Source organism: Argiope bruennichi, chromosome 10, assembly GCF_947563725.1.
Source record: "Argiope bruennichi chromosome 10, qqArgBrue1.1, whole genome shotgun sequence".
Taxonomy (NCBI): Eukaryota; Metazoa; Arthropoda; class Arachnida; order Araneae; family Araneidae; genus Argiope; species Argiope bruennichi.
In genome coordinates, this window is record NC_079160.1 from 9,701,945 (window position 1) to 9,727,190 (window position 25,246).

General features: G+C 25.9%; 1 protein-coding gene across 3 annotated transcripts in view; it reads right to left on the bottom strand.

Annotated features, from left to right (window-relative positions):
- The window catches only part of LOC129988141 (protein transport protein Sec31A-like), a 34,411-nt gene that overhangs the window by 797 nt on the left and 8,368 nt on the right, over nucleotides 1-25,246 (bottom strand). For all 3 annotated transcript variants that reach the window (XM_056096287.1, XM_056096288.1, XM_056096286.1), the window contains exons 8-26: nucleotides 24,793-24,904; nucleotides 24,546-24,698; nucleotides 23,734-23,865; nucleotides 22,422-22,655; nucleotides 21,750-21,824; nucleotides 20,114-20,191; nucleotides 18,946-19,042; nucleotides 15,444-15,625; nucleotides 12,571-12,697; nucleotides 11,342-11,481; nucleotides 11,015-11,185; nucleotides 9,152-9,349; nucleotides 8,250-8,460; nucleotides 7,209-7,401; nucleotides 5,527-5,609; nucleotides 3,453-3,577; nucleotides 1,829-2,041; nucleotides 535-654; nucleotides 359-430 (exon numbers count right to left, since the gene is read on the bottom strand). In XM_056096287.1, coding sequence (XP_055952262.1) covers nucleotides 359-430; nucleotides 535-654; nucleotides 1,829-2,041; nucleotides 3,453-3,577; nucleotides 5,527-5,609; nucleotides 7,209-7,401; nucleotides 8,250-8,460; nucleotides 9,152-9,349; nucleotides 11,015-11,185; nucleotides 11,342-11,481; nucleotides 12,571-12,697; nucleotides 15,444-15,625; nucleotides 18,946-19,042; nucleotides 20,114-20,191; nucleotides 21,750-21,824; nucleotides 22,422-22,655; nucleotides 23,734-23,865; nucleotides 24,546-24,698; nucleotides 24,793-24,904 — 2,716 coding nt within the window. The remainder of the gene's footprint in view (nucleotides 1-358; nucleotides 431-534; nucleotides 655-1,828; nucleotides 2,042-3,452; nucleotides 3,578-5,526; nucleotides 5,610-7,208; nucleotides 7,402-8,249; nucleotides 8,461-9,151; nucleotides 9,350-11,014; nucleotides 11,186-11,341; nucleotides 11,482-12,570; nucleotides 12,698-15,443; nucleotides 15,626-18,945; nucleotides 19,043-20,113; nucleotides 20,192-21,749; nucleotides 21,825-22,421; nucleotides 22,656-23,733; nucleotides 23,866-24,545; nucleotides 24,699-24,792; nucleotides 24,905-25,246) is intronic.

Sequence of the window (25,246 nt, forward strand, 5' to 3'; positions counted from 1 at the left end):
CTGCCAACAAATCAAAGAGATTTAGAGGGTCCTGAGATATTTTTGTTGTATTTTCAGACTACTTAATCTTTAATTTTCATTTGATTTACATGTTTAATATAGAATGTAGCATCTTTCAAATTTTAGAGCATTATGCACAAAATTTTTTCCTTCATTTCAAATCTGTTTAAGGACTATTGTGATTGTGTGGACAAAGTTTTCGAAAATAATAACTTTAGGAGAAAAAACAAACAAAAAAAATCTACCTAAAAAATTTTATAATATTGTATATTATTTAAATAAGAAACTGATAGATTTAGGTAAGATAGGAAAAATAAATGCATCTAAGAAAAAGATTTTTCTCTTTAATTAGACTTACTGTATTATCTCGTAACTTGTCATACAAGTTTTCTAATTTTTTAGCTACATCATCTAATTTTCTACGAGTTTGCTAAAAATAAAAAAAAATTAATACATATCAGATTAATAAATAATCATAATACTTCAAAAACACAAAATGAAATGAAAAGTGTAATGGCAAGAAATGAAACTTACAGGATTTGTTGCTACTTGCTGACACTGCCTTCTGAGATCCTCAAAAATATCCTGCAATACTTGATGTTCAGGAGGTATTGGGCCTTTCTCTTTAGGTGGTTCAGGTGCAATAACAGGTGCCTAAAAAATAGAGCATGGACATGATTTATGTATTATCCTAAATAAATTGCGAACGTACTATTAAAATCACAACACAGTCAGGAACAATTTGGGAAAGAACATAATAAGAAAGAATAAGTAACCCTTGGTAGTAAATAAATAATATTTGGTAAGAATAAGTAGTTTATGATTGAATGGAAGCTTCCATTCTTTTCATTAAGACAATAAAATAAATAAATACAATAATGTTGTTCTTTAATATCGAATAAATAATAATACAATTGTATTCCTTTCATAAATAAATGACTAAATATTAGAATTATTTATACACATTTTTAGACTCTAACCAACAATGAAATTAAATAACATAACGAGTTTGAATCATTTCTCCACCAGATGAGCACTTGAAAAATATGTGCAGGGGAAAATAAATAAATAGATGGTTTTAATAGTAAAATTCAAACTAAGTACAGTCAGACAGGAAATGGCATAACAGATGGAAATATTTAAAAAAATAATAAAAAGGAAAGCTTCAAAATGTTTTAATAATACTGATGAGGGGGAAGGACAGTAAACAAATTAGTAGAAATTTAATCTTTCTGAAATAAGCAATTATGATATCTGCTAGCTCCTTTAAAATAATTAAATTATATATATAAAACAAACACACACACTCACTCACTGAATGGTGAAATTATGACCACCTGGCATTTATACACAGATCACTATAACTTCATGTTTGCCTCTAGATGGAGAGATAATTGAAAACGGAAATGCATGTCACATAAAGCACAAATTGATTGCATTAACTATGAAGAAATAGGCAAAAAATGTAATTTAATTGAGTTTAAATGAAGGATGATTGCAGGCACTTGAAACACAGGACCTGTATCTTTAAAATGGCTGCATTTGTGAAGTTTTCAAGAGCAGCAGCAGTTTATGTTTACAGAGAATGGACTATTAAGCAGAAAACTTTATTTCCAAATCAGGTTTATAGTCATCGCAGGCAATCAAATGTTTGGATCAGAAAGGAGACCTGTCAAAATAACTCAGTTCAAAATAAGACTACAACGTGCCAAATTGTGGAGAATCTTAATAAAGAAGCAACTGCAAAGATCTCTAAATGGACTATTCATTACACCATACAAGCAAATCATTACAAAATAAATTTTGAAAATGATAATAAGAAAATTACTGGTTTAGGTTCTTCTGGAATTTCATTGGATACCATAGGACTAGGGTTCATGAAACCTACAGGTGGAGGAGCCTGCACCTGAGGAGGATAAGAAGGTACAAAATAGCCTCCTGGGCCCATATTTTGAGAAGGTGGTGGTATTTGAGGTTCGGCAGGCATATCAGGAAATGGTCTAGTTATAGGTGCCTGAGGCTCATAATTTGAAACAGGAGTCTGGAAAGAAAAAAAACATTCATTAATCAAAATAACAGAAAAATAAAATATGTGCTTTGTATAAAACTTTGAAACATTTGGTATTTTTTCCATTTAGCATGAATTAGTATATTCTTTTTAAGGTGCATATTTAGCATAAAGCAGATGATCTAACAAGTAGCATGAAACAACACCAAGTTATCTTATTTTTTTAAAAACCATTTTGGGTTTTATAGTTAGTGATTTTGAAATCATTAGAATGGTTTAAAAAGAATGATTAAAATCTAAAATTCAACTATCAGTATGTTCATATAAACAATAATAATAATAATAAAAACCTATTAAAATTTGACAAATGTCAAGGACAAGATTTCAAATTATTTTCATGCTTTTCTTTAAAAACATAATATGAATTTTATAAGCTCAAAAATTATTAGTCTTCAGAAATGACTGCCTAATTCAGAACATTTTTCACTTGCAAGAAATTCTTTGAAAGTGGAGAATATTTTTCTCTCTCTCTTAATTTGAGATGGAAAATCAGGATTTTTTAAAGTATTTTTTTATGACTGGTAGAACTTTATGAAATACACAGTATCAAATTAAAAAGTATAATTAATATTCAGACAATGTATAAAACATTCTGGTTTAAATGATTTTTTAAAAAGTTTATTTAAAAGTTTTAATAAAAGTTTGTAAGTTGTTTTAATAATATTCAGAGGGGAATAGTATTTCCAATAAATCTGGATATTAGAATGGCCTTCACTCTTATAAAACAATGTAAATTTATGATGGGATCAGCTATCCAATGAAAATAATTCAAGCACTATCTAATTCATGGAATTTATTCAGTTGGGAGTTTTTAAAACTAGGAAAAGTGCTGAAATTGTCCTAGTTTGATTGCTTTGCAGCTTGAGTTTTTAAAAGCAACAATTTCAAAAGCATTTAAGGAAGGGGAAAAAAAACCCCCACTGATGAAAATTAAACATAACCTGATCTTTAGTAACAATTATCTGAATTTTTATCAAAAATGGAAATACAAGATAGAATATCTTAAAAATATTTTGAACAAAAAGAATACATTGAAATATATTCAATAAAATATCAAGTGTTATATTACTTGTCTTTTTTTTATTTGAATGACAAACAAAGCTTTACAAGGAATATTTCATAAGATACAACAATAACCAGAAAAATATCTCAAAATATTTTAATTCATAAATTAAAATCCATAACAACTAGATAAAAATTGCTACATCAACATTAAAGTTATCACATTTATTTCCACCTAACTGAACTTTCATTCTAATTATAAATGATAATGTATATTTATAAGTGTGATACATACTGATTAATAAATAATGCAGTTCTATGTAAATGATTCAAATTTCTTAATTGAGAATTTAAAAAAAAAAATGAATTTTCTTAAAATTACCTTAGTAGATTGCTTCAGAAGAGGAGGATCATTCCATCCAGGTTTAACTTCATTATAGCAACTTGGCAATGGAACTGGAGGAGCAGGAGGTGTAGGATTTGCATATGATTGGGGTGCCTGAGGTACTGAAATTGAGGAAAATTGAAGATATAATAGTCACACTTTGATAGGTAAAAATTCATTAAAATATCCATTTCAGCTTGCTGAATCTAAATATATTACTTCTATTAGAGGTTAATTTGTTTCTACAAAAATAAAAAATAAAAACTATTTGTTACAAAAAATATTTCTTTTGCATTTCTTTCAAATTCTCCAAAATTAATTGTGAATTACGATCAAGAATGCTGGTTTCCTGGGAAATAAAAATTTATTCCACACCCATGCCAACTTTTTTCATTCATTAATGCATTATTAATCAATGCTTCATTTATGTAGGAACAACTAGAAATAAGAAAGTTATACTATGGAAATGGGACAATTCTTTTTCACCTGAAAAATACTGCAAATGGGAAAATTCTTTTTCACCTGAAAAATACTGCAAATGGGAAAAACTTATGATCTATGTAGCAGTATGATGAAGAACAGTAAATACTGCATGAAAACAGCAAGCAATCTATTAAAATTTTATTACCAAAAAATAAATTTTTAAGAATATCAATTCTTGCATTTGTTTAAGTGATGAGTCATAATTTAAAGTATGTAGTGTGGGTTTGCATGATTCAGTGATAAATAGATATAATATAATACTGGGAAAAAAAAAGCCATTCTTAATGTATTTTATCTGTCAAGATTTAGATACAGTGAATTTTAAGAATGTTTAAGAAACAGTTACAATATGTTTATAAATGTTTTTTCCTCAAATAAAAAAAAAGGAGGAAAATGGTTTTTGGAAATAATTAAATTTGAAATAAATGTCTTAGAAAGGTATAAAGGAATTATGATTATATCATATATCAAAGTTTAATTTTTAAAACAAAATTTCTTTGCTGTTAAAATGAAAAATGTCTTCCCAAATCATTTATATACACATATATGTATTTGTAAATTGAGTTTACATCTACATTTGCACAGCTAATTAGATAGAATGTTAATATTAGCAAATATTGATTCCTTTGATGCAAAGAAGTTGTATTAAAAGTAAAAGAAGGCAAACAGTTATATAATAATTGTTGATTGTGTTAAAGATTATTCAACTTTCTTTTGAAAATTAATAAAGAATGAAAATATTCGCTAATATGATTAACTTATATTATTAAAATAAAAGAGATTACATTTAAAACTCAAACACAATGCAAAATATTCAAATATTCAGCAGCTTATTGGATATTTATCAATCCTTTTAACCAGTTAAGAATGTTTGACATATATACATATCAACCTCAATCTTCATTTTGATGCGGTTGATGTGCAATTTTTTATATGGTAAAAATGAAATCTTATTTGCTTTATTATAATATTTTGCAAACTTTATTATGCAATTATTTGTATTGCATTCAATATGTATATACATCATCCCTTGATTTTAAAAAAGGGAATTTATCTTTAACTGTAATGTTTGATACTGGAATTAGATTAAAAATGTAATAAAGTAATTATAATTCATAAAAGCATAACATATCTTCTAAGTCCTTCTTTAGTTGCTAAAAGGCACAAAAAAATCAATGTCTTTTCTTTTGTATACAAAGCTTTTATTTTAATGCTAAATTCTGAATAATTCACACCATAAAGATGGACTACATTTAATCTTAATTACAATGCAATAATAACAGACAAAATATTTTTGAACTGCAATTTATAACAATACCATCATGTTATTCATTGCTGCCATTCATTCAACCATATTGTTTTACTAGTATAAGACATGAACTGAATGAAATAATAAAGATCTAAGTTACCTAATAAAAAAAAAAAATCAATATAATTTAAAACTGTTTTTAATGGTACCATGAAAAAATAGACATTTTTTTCAAATACCATTTCATTATTTCATTAATGATGAAAATTTATGATTACACAAATACAGAGAGGAACTTAAATAAATGCTTTGAAATGATCAGTATATCAAATTTAGTACCTGATGAATACGAACTATATGGTGGTTGATAAGACGTGGGACCTGCATTACTCACAGGAGCATATGGGAAGTTCGTAGATACACTAGAATGAAATTCAGGAAAAAATAAGATAAATGTATAAAAAAAATATGATTTTTCACTATTATAATGCTAATGAATATTTATTGAACTGAATGAACAAATTAAATTTTATATAACATTCTTCTATTGCTGTTCATAAATAATTTCAGATTAAAAAAAATCATTTATTTTAATCTACAAAAGTTTAATTAAAAAAAATTTGAACCATAATCACTATCAGTGTTTTTTTAATATTTAAAAAAATAATTTATGCATTTGTTTCAGCAAGTTGCTTACATTTTATTTATTGTACTAAATTTAAAAAAAAAAAAATTGAAACAGGTGGCTTATGCATCAGTAATACATAACTTCAGTAACACCCCTTATTCAGTGTATAAATTTAACAATTAACTAATTTTAGATATAATATTTATAAGCATAAATAATGCAAACTGCCTACTAGCCTCTAAGGGAAATGCTGAAAAAAAGTGTGCTCTATATCACTTTACAAAGAGAGAAAGAGAGTGAGAAACTTCCTTAAAGGACTGCAGTTCTCTCTGCCGTACATAAGCTGTAATGTCTTTTTTTTCTACTGAATGGTATGAAAGAAAGACTGAGGAAAATATAATTCAAGAGACCCTAAAAATTGAATTTTAAAACATTTTTCCCATTGGAAAAAATCCTGTGTGCTAAAAATTTGGAAATAAAGAAGGGTATTGTTTGACAACGCATTCTAAAACCCTCCACAATTTTTGCGCATGTATTAAGATGTGTTAAATTCGTCAAAATAGGGATGAGAGGAAAGATGAAAGGAGAGGATGTTTACATTTAACAATAAAATAAACTTGGATTACAAGCAGACCGAATGAAAATAATATGGTCAGAAACAGCACGATATTCCCATACGTGTGGAAAAAAAATTGAACATAAAAGTATCCAATAGGACGAAAGTCAAGGACAAAGTATTCTGGAAATGCGCTCATCCTTCTGTGTCTCCTCCCTTAATAAGATAGAATCATCGAAAATTGGTTGTTTCAGAATACTGAAACGAGCAGCAATTAATTATAGGAATAATTAATCAGACATGACACAGACTTGGAACAAATAAAAAAAAGTGCTTCATAAAAAAATGAATTATAAAAAGCATAAACAAAAAGAAAAATGAATGATTAACTGAAGAATAAAATTATACTAAAAATGCTTAAGACATCAAAACTATTGTAAGATTATCACATAAACCAACTATACTTATATGATACATAAACAGAAATATAATTTCCTGAACATGTTTATTTTATTAAAGTATTAGTTCTTTTTAAATTGTTCAAAGAAACTGGATAAATATTAATGAAAGTAAAAAAAAAAAAAAAGCAGGAAATTTTTATACTGAAGTTAAATTTTTAATCAAAATTATAAATTCTTCATTAGGAATTTAATAAAAAATTTGCATGTAGTTAATTTAATGGCTAAATAATTCAAAATTAATTACAAGGTCAAATGTGATGCCAAAATACATCAATGTACAGCATTGCATTATAAGTTACAGCACCTGCATGATTACAATGTATAAGTCACTCCCAATTGAAAAATTCAATACTAAAACAATTTCTCAAATACTCACTTTGTATCTGGTGGAGAATAATAATTTGAAGTAGGCTGTGGTTGAAAGGAATTCACTTGTGGTTGAGAAACTGGAAACTGCGGAGTTGGCTGATAAAACTGTTGACTCGAAGTAAATGAATTTTCAGAATAGACACTAGGATCATGTAAATGTTTAGGATAGCGTTGTGATAAGTGATGTGGTCCACCAGAATCTTTAAAAATAATTATAAAAATATATCAGTATATTATAAAAAATATCAGTTTATTACAAAACACACACCATAATTACTTTTTCCTTTTATTTTTATCTTAATAAAAATAAAAGAAATCTTATCTTTTAATCAAATCTTCCTTTTTTAATTTGATCAAAATTTTAGATTTCTAAATTATTTGAAACTGAAATTTATATAGGTTGAAGACTACTATGAAGAATTTGCCATGTCCAAAAGTCATAATGGCTGGCAAAACTCATACCATACTACTGAGAGCTGTAGGCTTACCATTTCATTTAATGATTTTCTACATGCAGACAATTTACATAAACTGCTAATGATGTAGCAACTGTTAATGCTGAAGAGGTAATAGAAGGAACTCTTATTTCCAAGCATCCTGAAAGTCCCAGTTCTATTAGTTAAAAAGCAGTACCAATGATATTTGAGAACTAGTGCAATCATTCATTGGCTCAAATACAACAACCATTGTAAAGTGATACTGATATATTAAATATACAAACACCAGTTTATAAGTACACTCAAAAACAGAATACCAATACTTTAAGATTTCCAATAATCAATAATATTGCCATTGGGAATAAAACTATATTTATACGGATTCTTGCATAATAAACTTACAGCTCACAAGTTCATATATATAAGTGCACAAGCATATGCATACAAAGGTTTAGTCGAACCCTAGTTGGTATAATTCATGGAACAAACAACACTGAACAAAATACGTTTTAAAAACTGTAAAACAAGCATATTGAAACTGAAATTACAGAATAAACCAAACAACCGCCTGTTTTGTTTTAAAATTTTCATAAAACCTTTTTCATGCTTACTTTGCCGACTTTTAACAGGTACTTGACTTGGTGGTTCTGCAGGGACAGGGGGAGGTGGAACAGTCGCTGGGGCAGGATTTGTAAAGGTTGGCATCATACTTGCAGGTACAGGTGCACCCACTGATGCAGGTGCTGGTTGATACATTGCTGTTGAACTGGACTGATAAGCAAAACTATTCTGAACAGGTTGAGTTGGACCTCCATAAGAATACTGAAAACACATTCAAAAATTCATTAAAATAAAATATAATTTTAAGCTACTTGTCATGGCATTATACAAATAATAAATTCACAAAAAGTCCTTATTAATTAAAAAAATAAAATAAAAGCATCAATAAATTGAAACCAAGATCTCTTTTTGCAATATTTTATTTCATTTAATTTTAGCAGATAGAATGTATTCACAATTAATATATTTTAAATATCATGGAATGATGATATACTTGATTAATAAGAATACAAGATCCTACCTGAGATTAAAAGTCAAATGGAAACGTGCAACCGAATGCATATAAAAAATTCAATGTCGGATGCATTGAAAAAAAATTAGACTTCTAATAATATATGTAATATTATTAAAGCATTCTATTTAATATGTAAAATGTTAAGCACTGAAATTTTTCTACAAATCAGAAACATAAGTTTGAAGGAATATATAATTTAAATATAATAATAAAGCAAATAAATTTGTAAACATATTTTAATTTTCAAAGTTTTAAAAGAAAAGTCTAATAATGTCAACCATGCAAAAAATAAATAAATAAAATCCTGCACTGGAATACTTTACCTATTATAGCATTTTTATATGCATCAAATAGTTATCTACTAATTAAAATATAATCTTAATGAATTTCTCATTACTTTTTATACAAAAATAATCAAAACAAAAAAAGAAAAATGACCTGTGATGTCTGTGATAAATTAGTTGAGGATCTTCTTCTGTCTTGAAATTGATTTACTTGCTGTGGTTGTTGCGTGTATTGAGATGATGCTTGAGAAATTGAACCAGATCTTCCAACATCCACACGTTGGAAAGGAAAGTTAGGGGAACGATGACCTAAGGCTTGGTAAATTCTATCTCGTAGGATTGCCAATGTTTTCTAACAGAATGAATAAATTAAACTTATTAATTATTAAAACATGGATATCAGCATGTTTAGTAAATTTTAATACATAAATATTCATTAATTTTTTATTGATTGATATTTGTAGAATATATGTTTTTGAAACATTTTTTTTTATTTCAGATACATTTAAGAATAATAACTTAAATTCACCCTCAAAAATAAAACGAACTTCTGATGACAAGCTTTTAATCAAGGGAATTTACTTTATAATAAAAAAAAAATCACTATCATAATAATATTATTAAAAAATAGAAAATCAAATCATATAAAGGCTATTTAAGACTTCATATTAAAAAATATGCATGAAAAATACAGCAAGACCTACAAACACAAAATCTAACACTATATTTCATTCAGCTTCAAAAACTCAGCAATATATTTTATCAAGCAATACAAAGCACAATAACTGAAAATAGCACTTCATCCTTGGTGAATTTTAAAAAAAAATTCAGAACTCAATATTCCTAATTAAAACAAATTAATATTTTATTTTAAAAATTTTACTTAAAACTAAATGCTAAGAAGGAAATGATTTTGCTCAATATATATTTAGCCTAGAAGTTCTATAATGTTTGGAAAGAATTCTCAAATTCTGTTGAAGAAACTTATTAATTTTAAAAGTAGCGACAACAATGAATTTAATGTCATTCAGACTCAATTCTGCCAGTTGTGCAAAGCACACTGGCCAAGGCAAACATAAGGTATGACTGAGCTATCCACATCAAAACATACACTCAAACTTTGCACTGAGTCTATGTTTTGATGTGGATGTTTTTTCTCATTGTATGTCAATAATTTGCATTATGGGGAAAAAAAAAAGTTTTTGTAGCATATAGTGTTTGTTTCTCTAATATCATTTATATTTCTATATCATTTACAATTGCACTTTTAATCTTGTTCAAGAAAATTAAGTCTATAATTAACATTCAAATAATAATTTCACTGATGAATTCAGTACTTTGTCAAAAGCATAAATTGTATTTTCTACCAATAAATATTATTTCTCTAATTTTTTGAATGAGATAATTCAGAAAACTTTAAATACACTGTTTACGAAAATGAGTGAAATTGTTATGTGGTAAAGACAATTGAAATTAAATGGCAAGATAGCAGTTTCACCTCTAGAATGGGCCTGATGATAAATGCTTAAACGTAAGAAACAAATTGGAATTTTATGTATTAAATGTACAATTTTCTTTATAGTTCTGTTCAAAGGAAAAGGTAAAGTTAAATACCTTACTTTATACTTTAGTCTTACTATAACAATGCTGGCTAATTCCACATTTTTCTTGTACAATTAAAAAAAAAATCAAGTGATCTGTTTGTTTATTTTGAAATATATACAAAATCTCTGATTTTATATTGCATATCTAGCCTGGCAATTGTATAAACTGGTGGTACTCTGCTTTTTCCAAACTATCTATTACTAAATGAAGGGAATAGAATCATTATTTTTTAAAATTCTCATCATGCTATTTCTTCCAACAGTTTTCTTTGTTTATATGTGTTTAGATGAAAAGTCCAATAAAATAACTGAAACTGTATGAAAGAAATATTTTACATTTTGGATATATATATATATATATATATATATATATATAATTTTAGAAGCTTTATCTTCAATACTTTTATTCATACCTCATTTGGATCCACTAAATAAGTGGTAGCACTGCTTAAGCATCCCTGTGTAGCTAATAATTCAGCATACTGTCCAAGAAGTGAGGAAAGGACTCCAGTTTCTATTGGTGGGGAAGTACCTGACAACTGTTCAACAGCTCGTCTCAGGATCATGATCTGCTCAATTAAATCCTGTAATAAAAATTAATATATTTTTACATAAAGCAACATTCACTTGCTACAAAACTGAAATATTATATAATATAAATATTTAAAGTTAAATATAAATTTTGAAATACAATTAATTGCTTATTTTTGATGCATTAAAATTAAGAAATTTTCATTTACCTGTAATGTAGTAACATCCAAATTTTTATGAATTCTTATCCAAGATTCAGCAAGCTTTTCTAAATTTCCAGCACTTATATAACAGAGAGAAGCATTCTGCTGTAATTTGGCATCATTCTCCAATCGATTCCCCAGGATTTCTAAAAAATTACAAAAACTTAGGATGAACCGTAGAAAATTTAGTCTTTATTAAAAAGTTCGTTAAAAATGAAGCACATACTTTATTGTAATTTCTGACCATTTCCACTTGTTATAAGCATAACTAATAAATTCCATAACCAAAAGACTTATGATAAAAGAATATGCAACAGCTTCAGCTGGTCAATATGATCCTGGAGTATATACTTAGCTCGAAATTTAACTTTACATTCAACATATTTGGAAGAAGGCTACCTTTTTGAAGATTAGAGGAAAGTAACTTATACAAGTTTCAATTGGAGGTGATGAACTCTAATGACCATAGCAAACAAACCATTGATGAAATACATATCGGTTCTATCATTTTCTGAATAATGCTGGTTAAAAACCACTTTTTTTTCTTTTCCGATTCAAATTTTTCAAATATACTTTGTCTTAACAACACTAGGCTATTGTTAAGTTTAATTCAAATTTTTTTTTATTAATAACATATTTATAATTCTAGGAATCAAATATGTTTAATATTCAAGAGTAAATTTAACAGAAGAAAAGGTTTTTTTGAAAAATGAAATGTCTTACAAACTATAATTCTCAAAAATCAAATTTTGAAATTTACTATAATCAATTGCTCTATACATATAAAATAATGAACAATATATTATGCATTGATTCTTTTATGCTAAGCATAAGTATATAATTAAGTTTTACTAAAAAGAATAAGTATTCTAACATTAAATAAAAAATTAATAACAAACTGATGAAAATATCACATATTCTCTTCAGTATATGATTAAAATATACTTCTTTAAACAAATCAAATAAAAATATTTTTTTGGTATTTTAAAATAACCCACAATTTCAAAGAAAGGTCTTATTTAAATGTTTTGTTTTAAATGAAATATTTATTTATTTTAGCTTTTTTCAATACAAAAGTCTTTACAAAAAAACTTCTTAGTTCCTGTTTAATATAGTGATTTTGTTCAAAATTTTCAGTTATTCACAATTGTTCTGGACAATGGTAGATCAATATGAACTAATGATGAATACATGAATTAAAATTATATTTATAAAAATGTATTTAAAAAGCTTACCACACAGGCTAGCAAAATCTTCAGGTTTGGCATAAGTCAAAATTGCAGCTAACATTTCTTTCCAGCAAGCTATATTGCAATTTTTTACCATAGATAGCCAGTCCGAAGTGACTACAGCAGATATTAACTGAAAAAGAATGATGTATTAATAAGCAGCAGATAAAATATTTTCTCATATACATACAATTAACATTAATCTTACAAATGGATCTTTTAAGCTTTTATGAAATTATGATTTAAAAAATCCTACTAATCTTCAAGTCAAAAAAAAAAAAAAAAAGAATCCATCTTGTTTTATGCAATAGAAGTAACTGTATATACATAAAATTAATTTATGCTGAAGAGGAAAAATTCTAGTATAAAATCATTAAATAAAGGATATTAATTTAGAAACAAAGAAAAAACAATATAATTATCCATTAAATAATTTGAATAATAGAAGAATATTTACATATCTGCACTAAAAACCGTGTTCTGAATTCAAGATAAATTTTACAAAAATTCCAAAAAGCTTAAAAAAAAGATAACTAACAACTTATAAGTATTAGTTACTTTTTAAAGTACATCAATCTGAAACGGAATGCAATTTGAATATAATAAATTAGTTACAATCAGTTCAATACACAGGGAAAAAACAAGTGGATTCAGAAAGTCACCAACATTCAAAAACTGCAGCAGATTTTAATAATGGCATGAATGAAGGACTTCTATTTCTCATTTTTACAAAGATCAATAAGGATAATTTTTCAAATTTGTGTGCAAGTTATTGTCTGTTCCGAAAGAAATGCAAATTAATATTTAAAAAAATAGCTACACTATTATATGATAAATAATAACAATATAAAGCAATGTAATAATAATATATTCATGAAACAAAAAAAAAAAAAAAAAAAAAAAAAAAAGAGGACAGGATTTTTTTTTTTAAATTTTTAATTCAAACTATTAGGATTTTAATTAAGCTTTTGTGCGCTTTGAAGGGAAACTGGGAACTTGTAAATATGTCCATCACTGGTATTCTAATTTTATGAGAATATTTGACAGTTTTGAAAACACTTAATAAAATCTACAAAAACGAAGGATCATCTATAAATACAGTTAATGCATAATTAAAAAGAAACATTTAATCAAAGTGCTGTTCAAAAAAAAGTTACTTAGATTATAGGTCCAATTCAAATATTCTTTATTTATTCTGTCATAAAAGTACACACATGCAGTTTCAATCCTTTCTTCATAAGAGTCAATACATATTGCAATTTTTGTAGATTGTGAAATTCTCGATTTATGATTCATTCCACTTAGAATTAGAAATTAGTATCTATTCTTGATACCCACCCAAATAGGGGTTCAGAAAGAAATGAAAATTTTTCATTTCTTTATCAACAAATTATATTAATGATGTGAATTTGATGTTCAATCATCAAAATATCTGCACTGTAATGAAAACCACTTTTTTAGGAGAAAGAATATCACAAGTTCCAAAGTCTGATAGCTAACATATTAATAGTAAGATAAATTATTTTTATAATTCTTGGCTTCTGCTGTTTAAACTCCTCTTTGAATCAATATCCTGGAAAAACAATTATTTGCTTGAAACAATAAATAGCTTGATTTGAATGTACATAAAATTTACTGAAAATTCAGGATACAATTTGTAATCAAATAATTACCGCTTCACCAATCTTAATGCTCGTTAAAATTTTAATAATTAAATATTTTATGTAACTCCTATTTTAATAGTTTCTTCAAAATATTTTAAATCTACAAATTTTGATAGACATATAATTCATTCATAATATCATAAAGGCCTTCAACCATAACGTAATATGTATCTGTCATTTTCTTTTAGCTCCCGTAGAATTTATGCTTTAAATTAAAGTGGAAATGGTTAAATTGCAATTAAGGAAATTTTTTACTGAACCAAAGCATTTTTTGTTTTTTTTTTAAATATGAGTACTGAAAACAGAGTCGCTGAGTATTTAAACTAAACCTTATGGGCCCTAAAGAATATATTTCTTAATTTATATAATATCTCAAGTAGTTTTCTATAAAATTTTCTCAAATTTATCATGCACAGAACAATTAATTAACAATATTTAGTTTTAAATGCATGAAACTCTAAGAAAATAAACAGAATCGTTTAAAATAATCGGTCGAAAACAGGTTAAGCCGTCAAAACGTCCATATCCATTGCCAACAATCTGAACACAATGCGCATGTGTGAATTTTCAATGCCAGTTATGGTAACACAAATGCATGAATTTTTCTACACCAGTTGGGGTAACGCTATGCAGATTAGAAATTTTTTATTTCCTTTATTCTCTTTCATTTTAATTGAAAAGTACTTAAGAATGAATCTGAAAGACCGATTAATTAACAATTTTTAATTTTAAATGCATCAAACATTAAGAAAATAAACAGAACCGTTTGAAATAATCAGCCGAAAAATGTTAAGCCTAGCCTCAATAATGTTGGGAAAAAAAACTGAAGCCTTACTCATTTAGCAGTGGAGAAAATGAAAAGATTTTTTGGTGGAAAAGTTAGTTTTTAATTAGTAGTTAAAATTCTAATTAAAAATTCAAAAATTCAAAAAAAAAAAAAAAAAAAGGAACCCCAGGTGCTCATTCCCGACCTCCAAGGTATACATGTACCAAATTTGGTAGCTGTGGGTGAAATGGTCTGGCCTGTAGAGCACACACACACATTGTGCTTTATATAAGTATAGATGAAAGAGCCGTTTTACTAAATATCAAATATAATTTATAAAGATCAATCACTCGAATCTAAATATGTAGAATCTACTAAAAATAAACATTTAAATTAACATAGAAATAAAAGCATCATGCAAAAAACAGCAAAATATAATAAATGTTTACCTTGGATGCATTGGTACTGACGGATTTAAAGTACAAACGTTGTGTTTTCTGTAAAATTTGAGTTCCTCCAGCCTGAGCTAAAACCAAAGCATCAGCCCATCTATTGTCTTGAATACAAATCTCCACAGCACTAGCAATGTTGCCAGTTAACAGGGCTTGTGAAATAAGACCATCAGTTTCATCTACAAAATTTTTTAATTAGATGAGAATGCAGATATTAAACTATAAGTAATAAAAAATTGTAGAAGTATAAATCATAACTCAATTGGAATTTTTATAAGAGTGAAAATTTCACAAATCTTCAAAAGCATTTTAAACATAAGTAGATAACATAACTTAATAAAATGAATATTTCAATGTAACAAAATAAAATTTCATGGACACTTTGATCTCAATAATTTTTTATAATATTTTGCTAAGATATGATTATATTTTATTTAATTATTCAATTTATCTACTTAGCAATGTGTTTTTTAAGTCTTTATATGAAAACTTTGACATTTTTATTTTGTCAAATAAAGTTTGAAATAAACAGCCTATAACTGAAAAACCCATTAAAAATGAAAGAATAAGCAATGTATCCTTGCTAATAATTATAATTAGACAAGTGTCTTAATTTCTGAGTCTAATTTAGAAAATTTAATATCTTAAATCAAAATAAAATTTTGGTTTCCATATATTTTTATAAATATTACCATAAGACATTCTAAAAAAAAGTTGGATAAATTTGCTTTAAATCCCTAAAAGCTATATATTAAAATACAAATAGCATAATGAAATAAATTTACTTATATTTATGCATAATCTTAAAAAAAAAAATAATTCACTAATTGTGTTTTGCTTTAAAAATTTGAAAATGAAGTGTTCAGAATTAAATTATTATTTAAATCAAATTTTACTCAAAAGGCTGTGAATACACTGACTCTCTAATATATATTTACCTTAAATCTGCTTCTTTTCTCTTCAAAACTACAGAATGCTTTGTATGAAGAGAATAAAATCTTACTAAATGCATGTTAAAAAAAATATATAATTTAAAGTAAAATTTTTCTTCTAGCATTGATAACTGATTTCAGCATAAGAATCATATTGAAAATTTTGTCCAAACTTAAATTTCAAACCTAGACATACACATTGATAAATTTGTGAAATAATAAATCAATTGCTTTTCATACTTAAAATACTAGAGTGTATATTAAAATTCCAACATCAGCCATAGATCTTATAAATGGTACTGCTCATAAATCAACAGCACAGTTAAATTAGTTTAAAAAGGAAAGAAAAACTATAGTGAATAATGGAGGTGAGCTGTCAAATCATGAAATAAATACTTACCATCCAATGCTTAAAAAGAAACATTAAAATTTTTGAAAAAATATTCTTATTGAGAAAATAAAAATCAAATTGCATATGAAAATCCACATCATGTTTATTATTTAAAAAGGACAGAATAGAAGTGCAGTTTCAATTGCATGATAGTCTTCAAGTCCAAAATGTTTTTAAAAAAATATTATATTTAAAGAAAGTTTAAACAAGGAATACTACAATCACACTTAAGCTCAAAACCAATTAAATAGAAAGAAAAGGAACCTAAAAAAATTAACAAATGAAACAAATTCAAGCAATTAAAGAAAAGACATTCACTAGAATCAGAAACATGCATAGCAATTTAAAAGTTTAAAAGAACTAGGTTTTATAAAATGAGTGTTTAGGAATAGACAGGCACACATATGCTAAAGAAAAGACAGATTTTCATTCATACTTACTAATATCTAAACCATTTTCTGAAGCTGAAATAAAAAATTATTATGACAGAAAACGAAAAATTCCTTATAATTACCATAATGTTAAAGTCAAATTCAAAAACATAACAGCTTCATCTATTTTCTTTTAAATTTTAACAATATTGCTGTTTAGCACTATATCTTAATATATATAAATTATGTGTCACGTTGTTTGTCCGCGATGGACTCCTAAACTACTTAACCGATTTTAATCAAATTTGCACACCGTGTGCAGTTTGATCTAACTTACAAGATAGGATAGCCCTTTTTTAGAATTTTTAATTAGAATTTTAATTATTTATTAAAAACTAACTTTCCCGCCAAAAAAATCTTTGGCGGGTAATCAAAACCGCCAAATGAGTACGGCTTCAGTTTCTTTTCCCCAACAGTCATGAGGCTAGGCTTAAGATTTTTCGGCTCATTACTTGAAACGATTCTATTTATTTTCTTAATGTTTGATGCATTTAAAATTAAACATTGTTAATTAATCGATCTTTCAGATTCATTCTTAAGTACTTTTGAATTAAAATAAAACAGAATAAAGGGAATTAAAAATGTCTAATCTGCATAGCGTTAACCCAACTAGCGTAGAAAAACTCATGCATTTGCGTTATCGTAACTGGAGTTGAAAATTCACGCATGCGCATTGTGTTCTGATTGTTGACATGACAACCATTATCAACGGATGATTTAAATTATTTTTAGGTTAGTTGCATGTTTTTGTAATTAAATTGTATTTATGTTAGTTATATATTTTTTGTATACGTTTATAGTTTTAAGTACATCGTTTTTTTTTAGTTTTTTTAAACCTGTTTTCAACCGATTATTTTAAACGATTCGTTTTATTTTCTTAGTGTTTGATGCATTTAAAATTAAACATTGTTAATTAATCGTTCTGGTCATAATGAATCTGAGAATATTTTGTTTACAAATTCTTGAAATATTTCATAAATTAGGAAAGATATTCTTTAGTGCCCATAAAGTTTAAACGCTCAGTAATTGTTTTCAGTAATCATATTACAAAAAATACTTTGTTTCAGTAAAAAATATTATTATATTAATTGCAGATTAATCCTTTCCACTTTAATTTATAGTATAAATTCTACGGGAACTAACAGAAAATTAGAGAGATACATATTACATTACGACTAAAGGCGTTTATAATATTATGAGAAAATTATATGACTATCAAAATTTGAAGTTTTAAAATATTTTGATGAAGAAGCTATTAAAGTAGGAATTGCATAAAATATTTAATTATTAAAATTTTAACGAACATTAAGATTGGCGAACCGGCTGGTCGCCAAAGGCGGCTAGTAATTTATATGTTTTCTTCGTATAAAAAATTGATTATAGGACTACAACATAAAAAAAAATAGAATGTATAATAGGAAACTTTAAATACAAAATTTAGTGTTTAAAGGAGTTACATTCTAATTATTGTTGAATAACAAAATCTATTGCTTTTAATTTTATGTGTTATCAAGTTATTTCTCAGAATATTTTTATTTTTATATAATTAATCTTTGATAAATTATGTAATGAAAACAGAACATAAAACAATCTATAAAAGCTCAACACAGAAAAATCTATTTTTAATAATCTATTTTTCAGAAAATTATGGAAGCAAACATAAATTGTGCTAATTAAATGAGAAATTAATAAAATACAAATAATATGCATAAAAATTTGAGAATATATATGAAAGAAAAAATTACTTGGATCAGTTTGAATATAAAGAGATTCATCTACATCATCTTTTACACTCATAGCTATACTATCAAAAGCTGTTGTTCCATCATCTACATCTCCAGACTAAAAATAAAAAAAAGCATTGTTTTTGATAATTATAAACTAAGTGTTTAAGGACTTTATAATTAAAAATAAGTTAGTTAAGAATAAGTTACATAAAAATAAGAACTGCTATATATCATTATAGCATAATAGATTTCAATTAGAAAATATCATGAAGTTTTTTTTAAATTTAAATTTTAAAGCGGCTTTAGCATTTGTAATAGTTATGCAAGTCAAATAAAAGTAAAAACTACAACCTAGTTGCTCTTGTTAATTTATATTTTACAATGTAAATTTTACAACGTTTTTTTGATTTCCTAATAGAATAGAGTAAAAATAAACCATTTCACAAATTTTACATTTTTGTATTCTTATAATAATCTCAATATAATGTTTCATTAATAATGCGGTCAATTTAAATAATCTTTTTATATATGTCAATATAAAAAAATTATCTAGATTTATTTTAAAGATAAGTGTTTCTTTCTTTAGCAAGCACACATATGAGGCCTTTAACTTTCAGGAACTGAAAATAACTATATTAAAGTAATCCAGGTATATTTATGAATATTAGCTGAACTATCACATTAAGTTATCAAAACATTAAATTAATTACAACTTCAACTAAGTTTATAATTTAATCTACAAATATATTGTTACTAATAAAATGACACATTAGCATCTCTAATTTTTAACATAGTTTTATCAATTTTATTTATTGATAAAGCTATCCACAAATAATATTAGTTCAAAAATAGAAGAGTTAATGTAATATTTCTTGATAGCATTAACTATAATGTAAATTGATGAAATCCATATTAGGCACTTAAATTTATAAAATACCTGAAATTTGATTTTAAAAATTGAACAACATTTAGAACAAAAACAATTATTTTCTTCAGTTTATCTTTAAAAGAAAAACGCCTATTAAGATAGGATTTTGGTGTCAGGTTTGATCAACATAGCAAATTACTAAATTATACAATCAATTCTTTCAATATTAGAAGATGAAATTAAAATGATAGGTAGAGAGAAAACTAAAGACTTATCAATCTTTTATAAATATAAAAAAGGAATTTAAAAAAATCGTACTGTAGATAAATTAGAGAAATCATCAGTTAATTCTTCAGTATCTAGTTGAATTCCTTTAGCCTTTAGAACCATATTTATCTGCAAAAAATAAAGTAGATTAAAAAAAGAAATTCACAGAACCAACCAAGTTTAACAATATAAACAGTGAGAAAGGGTTTAAATGAATATTAGCTTTTAAATAAAGCATATTTTAAATCCTGTGAAATTGAAGCAATGACCTAAAATGCCATTATTGCAAAAACACAAAAGTGAAAATAAAATGAAAAATGGATTCAAATTTGTTTCAAAAATAGTTTTATTTTTTATTTATTTATTTTTTTGCAGCACAGTAAAATTCTTAAGAGTAAGAAAAGGAATATCAACTCCCACAATATAATAAGAAAAAAAAAAAGTGCAACAAATTATGGATGAATGGAATCATTTTTAAAAGAAGAGCACATTATTAGAAAAGTTTAGGCAGACAGTCTGAAAAATCCCTTCTCTGAATTTTTAAGGATTATTTGAGAACCAATAAAAAAATTCACTTTTCATACATAAAAAAAAGGAATAAAAATTATCAAATTTACAATGAAAAATTAATCTTCGCATAAATATGAACTCATTTTTGAAAAAACACTATAAAATAAATAATGTAATAGAAATTGGGTAGGGACGAAGTAAGTAAACAGATATTTTCAACAAAATCCTTCTGGCATTTTTCATAACTCAATACAAATCAATTATAATTATCAATTGAAGAAATTTTAAAAAATCATGATGTGGTGAGCATGAAGTATAATTTTTAATTTGTTCACTTTAAGAAACTATTTATTTACTTGAATTTCCACTTTAAAAAATTCAGGAGCTCCAGGACATTTATAACTTAAAATCATTATTTTATTCTTTCAGGATTAAGCTACATTTTAAAACTGGCTATTAAAGCAATGTTAAACAAAATTCTTCACAAAAACGTAAAAGTTATTCATTTATCATCAGCATCTACACAAAAATAAAATTCAACCCCATCAATCAATACCATTGCTCTTTGGGTTCAAATCACAGGTTGAGTTGAGTGCATTATTTCTTGGAGTTAAAGAGCACAGATAATAAGAGCATCTTCAATACAAATGAGGAAAACTAATTTACAAACTCATCAAATTGAAATTTTCGATTTAATTTCCATTTGCCTTTGACTACTCAGATATACACATCCTATTAAAATTATTTTAAATAGCTTTTAGTAAAAATTTTTTAGAGTTATTTGACCATCATGTCCCACTTTCCAGAATCAAAATAATTTGGAGAAGGCGGAATTTCAACCAAATTAGTCTTTTTCTGAACTTATTCTCTTCACATGCATAGCAAATGAAAAGAAAAAGGTTTTAAAAAAATCATAGCCAAAAGATGAAATACAAATGCTTAATTCCTTCTTTTCATATATATATATTTCATATTAAGCAAATTTATGACATGGTCTCACATAATATGTTTGCAATCGAAATACAGCAAAGATTGAAGAAAGTCATTTGTATTTATATTTTAAGAATTAAAAGAGATTTAAACAGCAAATAATAAAAATATTTAATACTGAGTTGAAATATGTGAATGATATTTTAAGAATTATTTGATTGTTATGATAAATAAAATAAAAACATACTTCTGAAACAACTTTTTCATAATTATAACCCAACAAGGACAGCATCTGAGACCTGGGAGCACTGTTAAATGTAGCCTAAAAATAATTAAAATAATTCTTTAAAACTAATGAGAAATGCAATGTATATAATTTCTCATATCAAACCCTATTTTTTAACAAAAATTGAAATTTCAAATACTACATTAATAATAGCAACAAAAACAAATTCAAATCAAGGACTGATTAAATTTCAAGTAAAAATACAGTTTCACCATCAATTTTTTAAAAACATTTTAATGATACTATACTGTACTGTACAAAGTACATGATCTTAAATCCCTAAAACAGGCATAAATAGTAAAAACATATGAATGTTTACACCTGTCACAAAAGTTGAATTGCAAAAGAAGTGTACCTTCTGTCAACAACATGTAAATTATATTTCCCCTTCATATTTCATGAAAGGCAACAGAATAATATGAATGCTTTTCTTTAAATAAATTGTAAGTACTTTTTTTACTAAAATCATGCAAAAAATGCTTAAGCAAAAGTAAAAGCAGCATAAATCAGTTTATTCAAACATTTACTGTTTACAAAATAATATGGTATAAATGAGATTTTCCCATCCTTTAAAACAGTTTTAAAATCTAGCACAATGAAATATTGGCTCACACTCATATGCCAATAACTTACCTGCAGAAAATTCCAAGTTATCCTTTCTTGTTCAGTCTGACTAGCATCTGCTTTACTTTGGCAGAATTCAATTAGATTACCATTGGCTAAAGACGATTCCAATTTTTCAGATTTTTTTAAGAGTTCTGGTTCTGTTACAACCTGAGTGATATGTACAATTCTAGGCTGAGAATAATCTCCTGCTTGAGGAGCAGCAGAAGCTTCATGTGTAAAATACACAAGTTTGCCACCAAACTAAAAAAAATGATACAGCTATAAACCAATAAGCTTTAAATAAATATCCACACATATCATATATTATCATTTTTTATTGGAAAATATCAAATGATAAAATGATTCTTTACAACATATGTAGCATGAATTAAATCTGATCAAACCATTAAAAAAGACACTGCACCCTTTGACTCTATTCAAGAAAAATTCAAATTTGCAGAATTCAGCAGTATGCTGTATGTTAAACACCAATGCCAAGGAAAGCATCTAAAGAATTTTATCACAAATTTCCAGTAATAGATTAGATAACAAGATTCTTTAGATGCAATAGAGATTAAAAATAACAATTTTCATTTCCAATAGGAAATTGGCTTGGATTTTTTTTTTTTTTGTAAAAATATAATTAAGATTATTTAAATCTTGAAAAATTTTTAAATATGAATTAAAGATGAATCTGATCTTTTAGTGAATAATACATTACTGCAAAACATTTCATGAAACAAAAATATATGACATAACTTCTCATATACACACAAACAAGGAAATAATAAATATAGATAAAATCAAACATTTAAGCAGTATATGTATAAGATATGGAGTATATCAACAAATGATTTTTAATTCACATTATTAAATGAATTCAAAACTTTTCAAGAGTAAAAGTTAAAGATGAAATGTAAATACATGTCATACATGTATGACAATCACACTTGAAAGGAAAATTATATAAATACTATTTAAGGCATTGTTTTTTTTTTTTGTACTTATCAAGCATAATAACCATTTTTATAACGACTTACTTTTCTAAATGCATAAAGTATAATTGCTATATTTTTTATACTTATTTTCAAGAAAATAGCATGAAAAATAGATTTTAAGATTTTTTTATAAAACAGTTACAACATTATATCCTTAGCTTTATATACATATATAAATTTATTCAGAAAAATAAACAAATACTAATTTCTTAAAAATATTTGCAAGCTTTAGGGAAAATTGTAAATGGCAAACAATTGCAAATGTAACAGATTTTATGCAGAAATCTTATCAAACACTATTTAATGAAATACAATTTAAATTGAATAAAATAAGTAATTACACCAAAAGAAGCTCCAACAGGTTTCCGAACCCATTTGGGAGGTCTTTGAAGAGGAACAGAAATGTGACGATGAATAGAGTCAACATTAGGTGGTTGCGTAAGTGTATCAGAACCAGGAAATGATTCAGCAATCTACAAAAGTTAATAACCATGAATTAAACCAAAAAATATTTAAAAACAATACTATTCACAACAATTTTTCTACTTACAAATATATATACATACATAGTTATCTTAAGGTGTTATAAATTTATCAGCAATAATAAAGTACATTGCGATCCTTTAGATAATGAGGATCCTTAATAAATTTTCAAATAAAATTGATATATCTTGTAATTAAAATACACAAAATCGACAGATTTATAAATGGCAGTTAAGAGGTTCATGAGTAAGTTACACAGGTAATAGTTTAAAAAAAACTGTATAGGCTGTAAAAATAGAATTTTAAAACCACTAATCAAAATACAGAATATTAAAATTCAAAACAATTCTTATAGGCTTGAAATATATACCCTAAATAACAGAATACATTAAAGTATTTTACATAATTTCATGCAAATATATCCTTATTGGTATGTTCTTAATTTTTTTTATATTCAACATAATTGCAAGAATTTATTATAATAAAGCTTTATTGAAAAAATCATTAAAAATGCACTTTATTTTTTTAATTATTTTCTGATACATGCATTTTTAGGTATTCAAGTCGCAGCTGATATACAGCAACTTTTCACTCACTTTTTTTTTTTGTAAAATTCTTAATAGGCAAAAATAATAATAAAATTATTTGAAAGCCAAAATAAATTTAGTACTTTTGAGCTACACTGCACTTGCTGTTGTCCTCCCATTAATGAAAATACACTGACATGACCATCACAAGATGAATTAGCAATGATGGCTGGATTTCTTGGACACCATGCAACATCAAAACTCCACTGACTACCAGCAGGTAATTCACACAGAACCTGGTAAAAATATCAACGATAAATAAATAATTTTCCGTAATTAATTTTTTTCTTCTTCAAACAGGCAGATATAAAGATGACAAAAAATACCAACCTCGCCATTCTCAACATTAGAATTTGGATTCCAACACAAAATGCGATTGTCTTTCCCACATGATAAAAGCAAATCAGGGTCTTGTGCACACCAAGCAATTGATAATACACCTCTGAAAAAGAAAACTATTTGTATTCATATAAATTGAATCAAATGAATAATTTCTAAAATCTATAATTAAGCATAATTTTCAATAAGAGGTTTTGAAGTAAATTGAATTTTACATTTCCAATTTAATACAGAATGCTTGAAAAAAACTATAGATGTTACATATATAATAGAAAATTATACAAACATTAAAAATGGCTTTGAAAAATATAGAGTATGCACACACAAAATCCATACAAAAAAATCAATTCTTCTAAATCTTCTCATTTACATTAATGAGATAGAGAATTTATTGTTTTATAATCATATTAATTTATTTCTGATATAATTCTATATAAGGAAACCA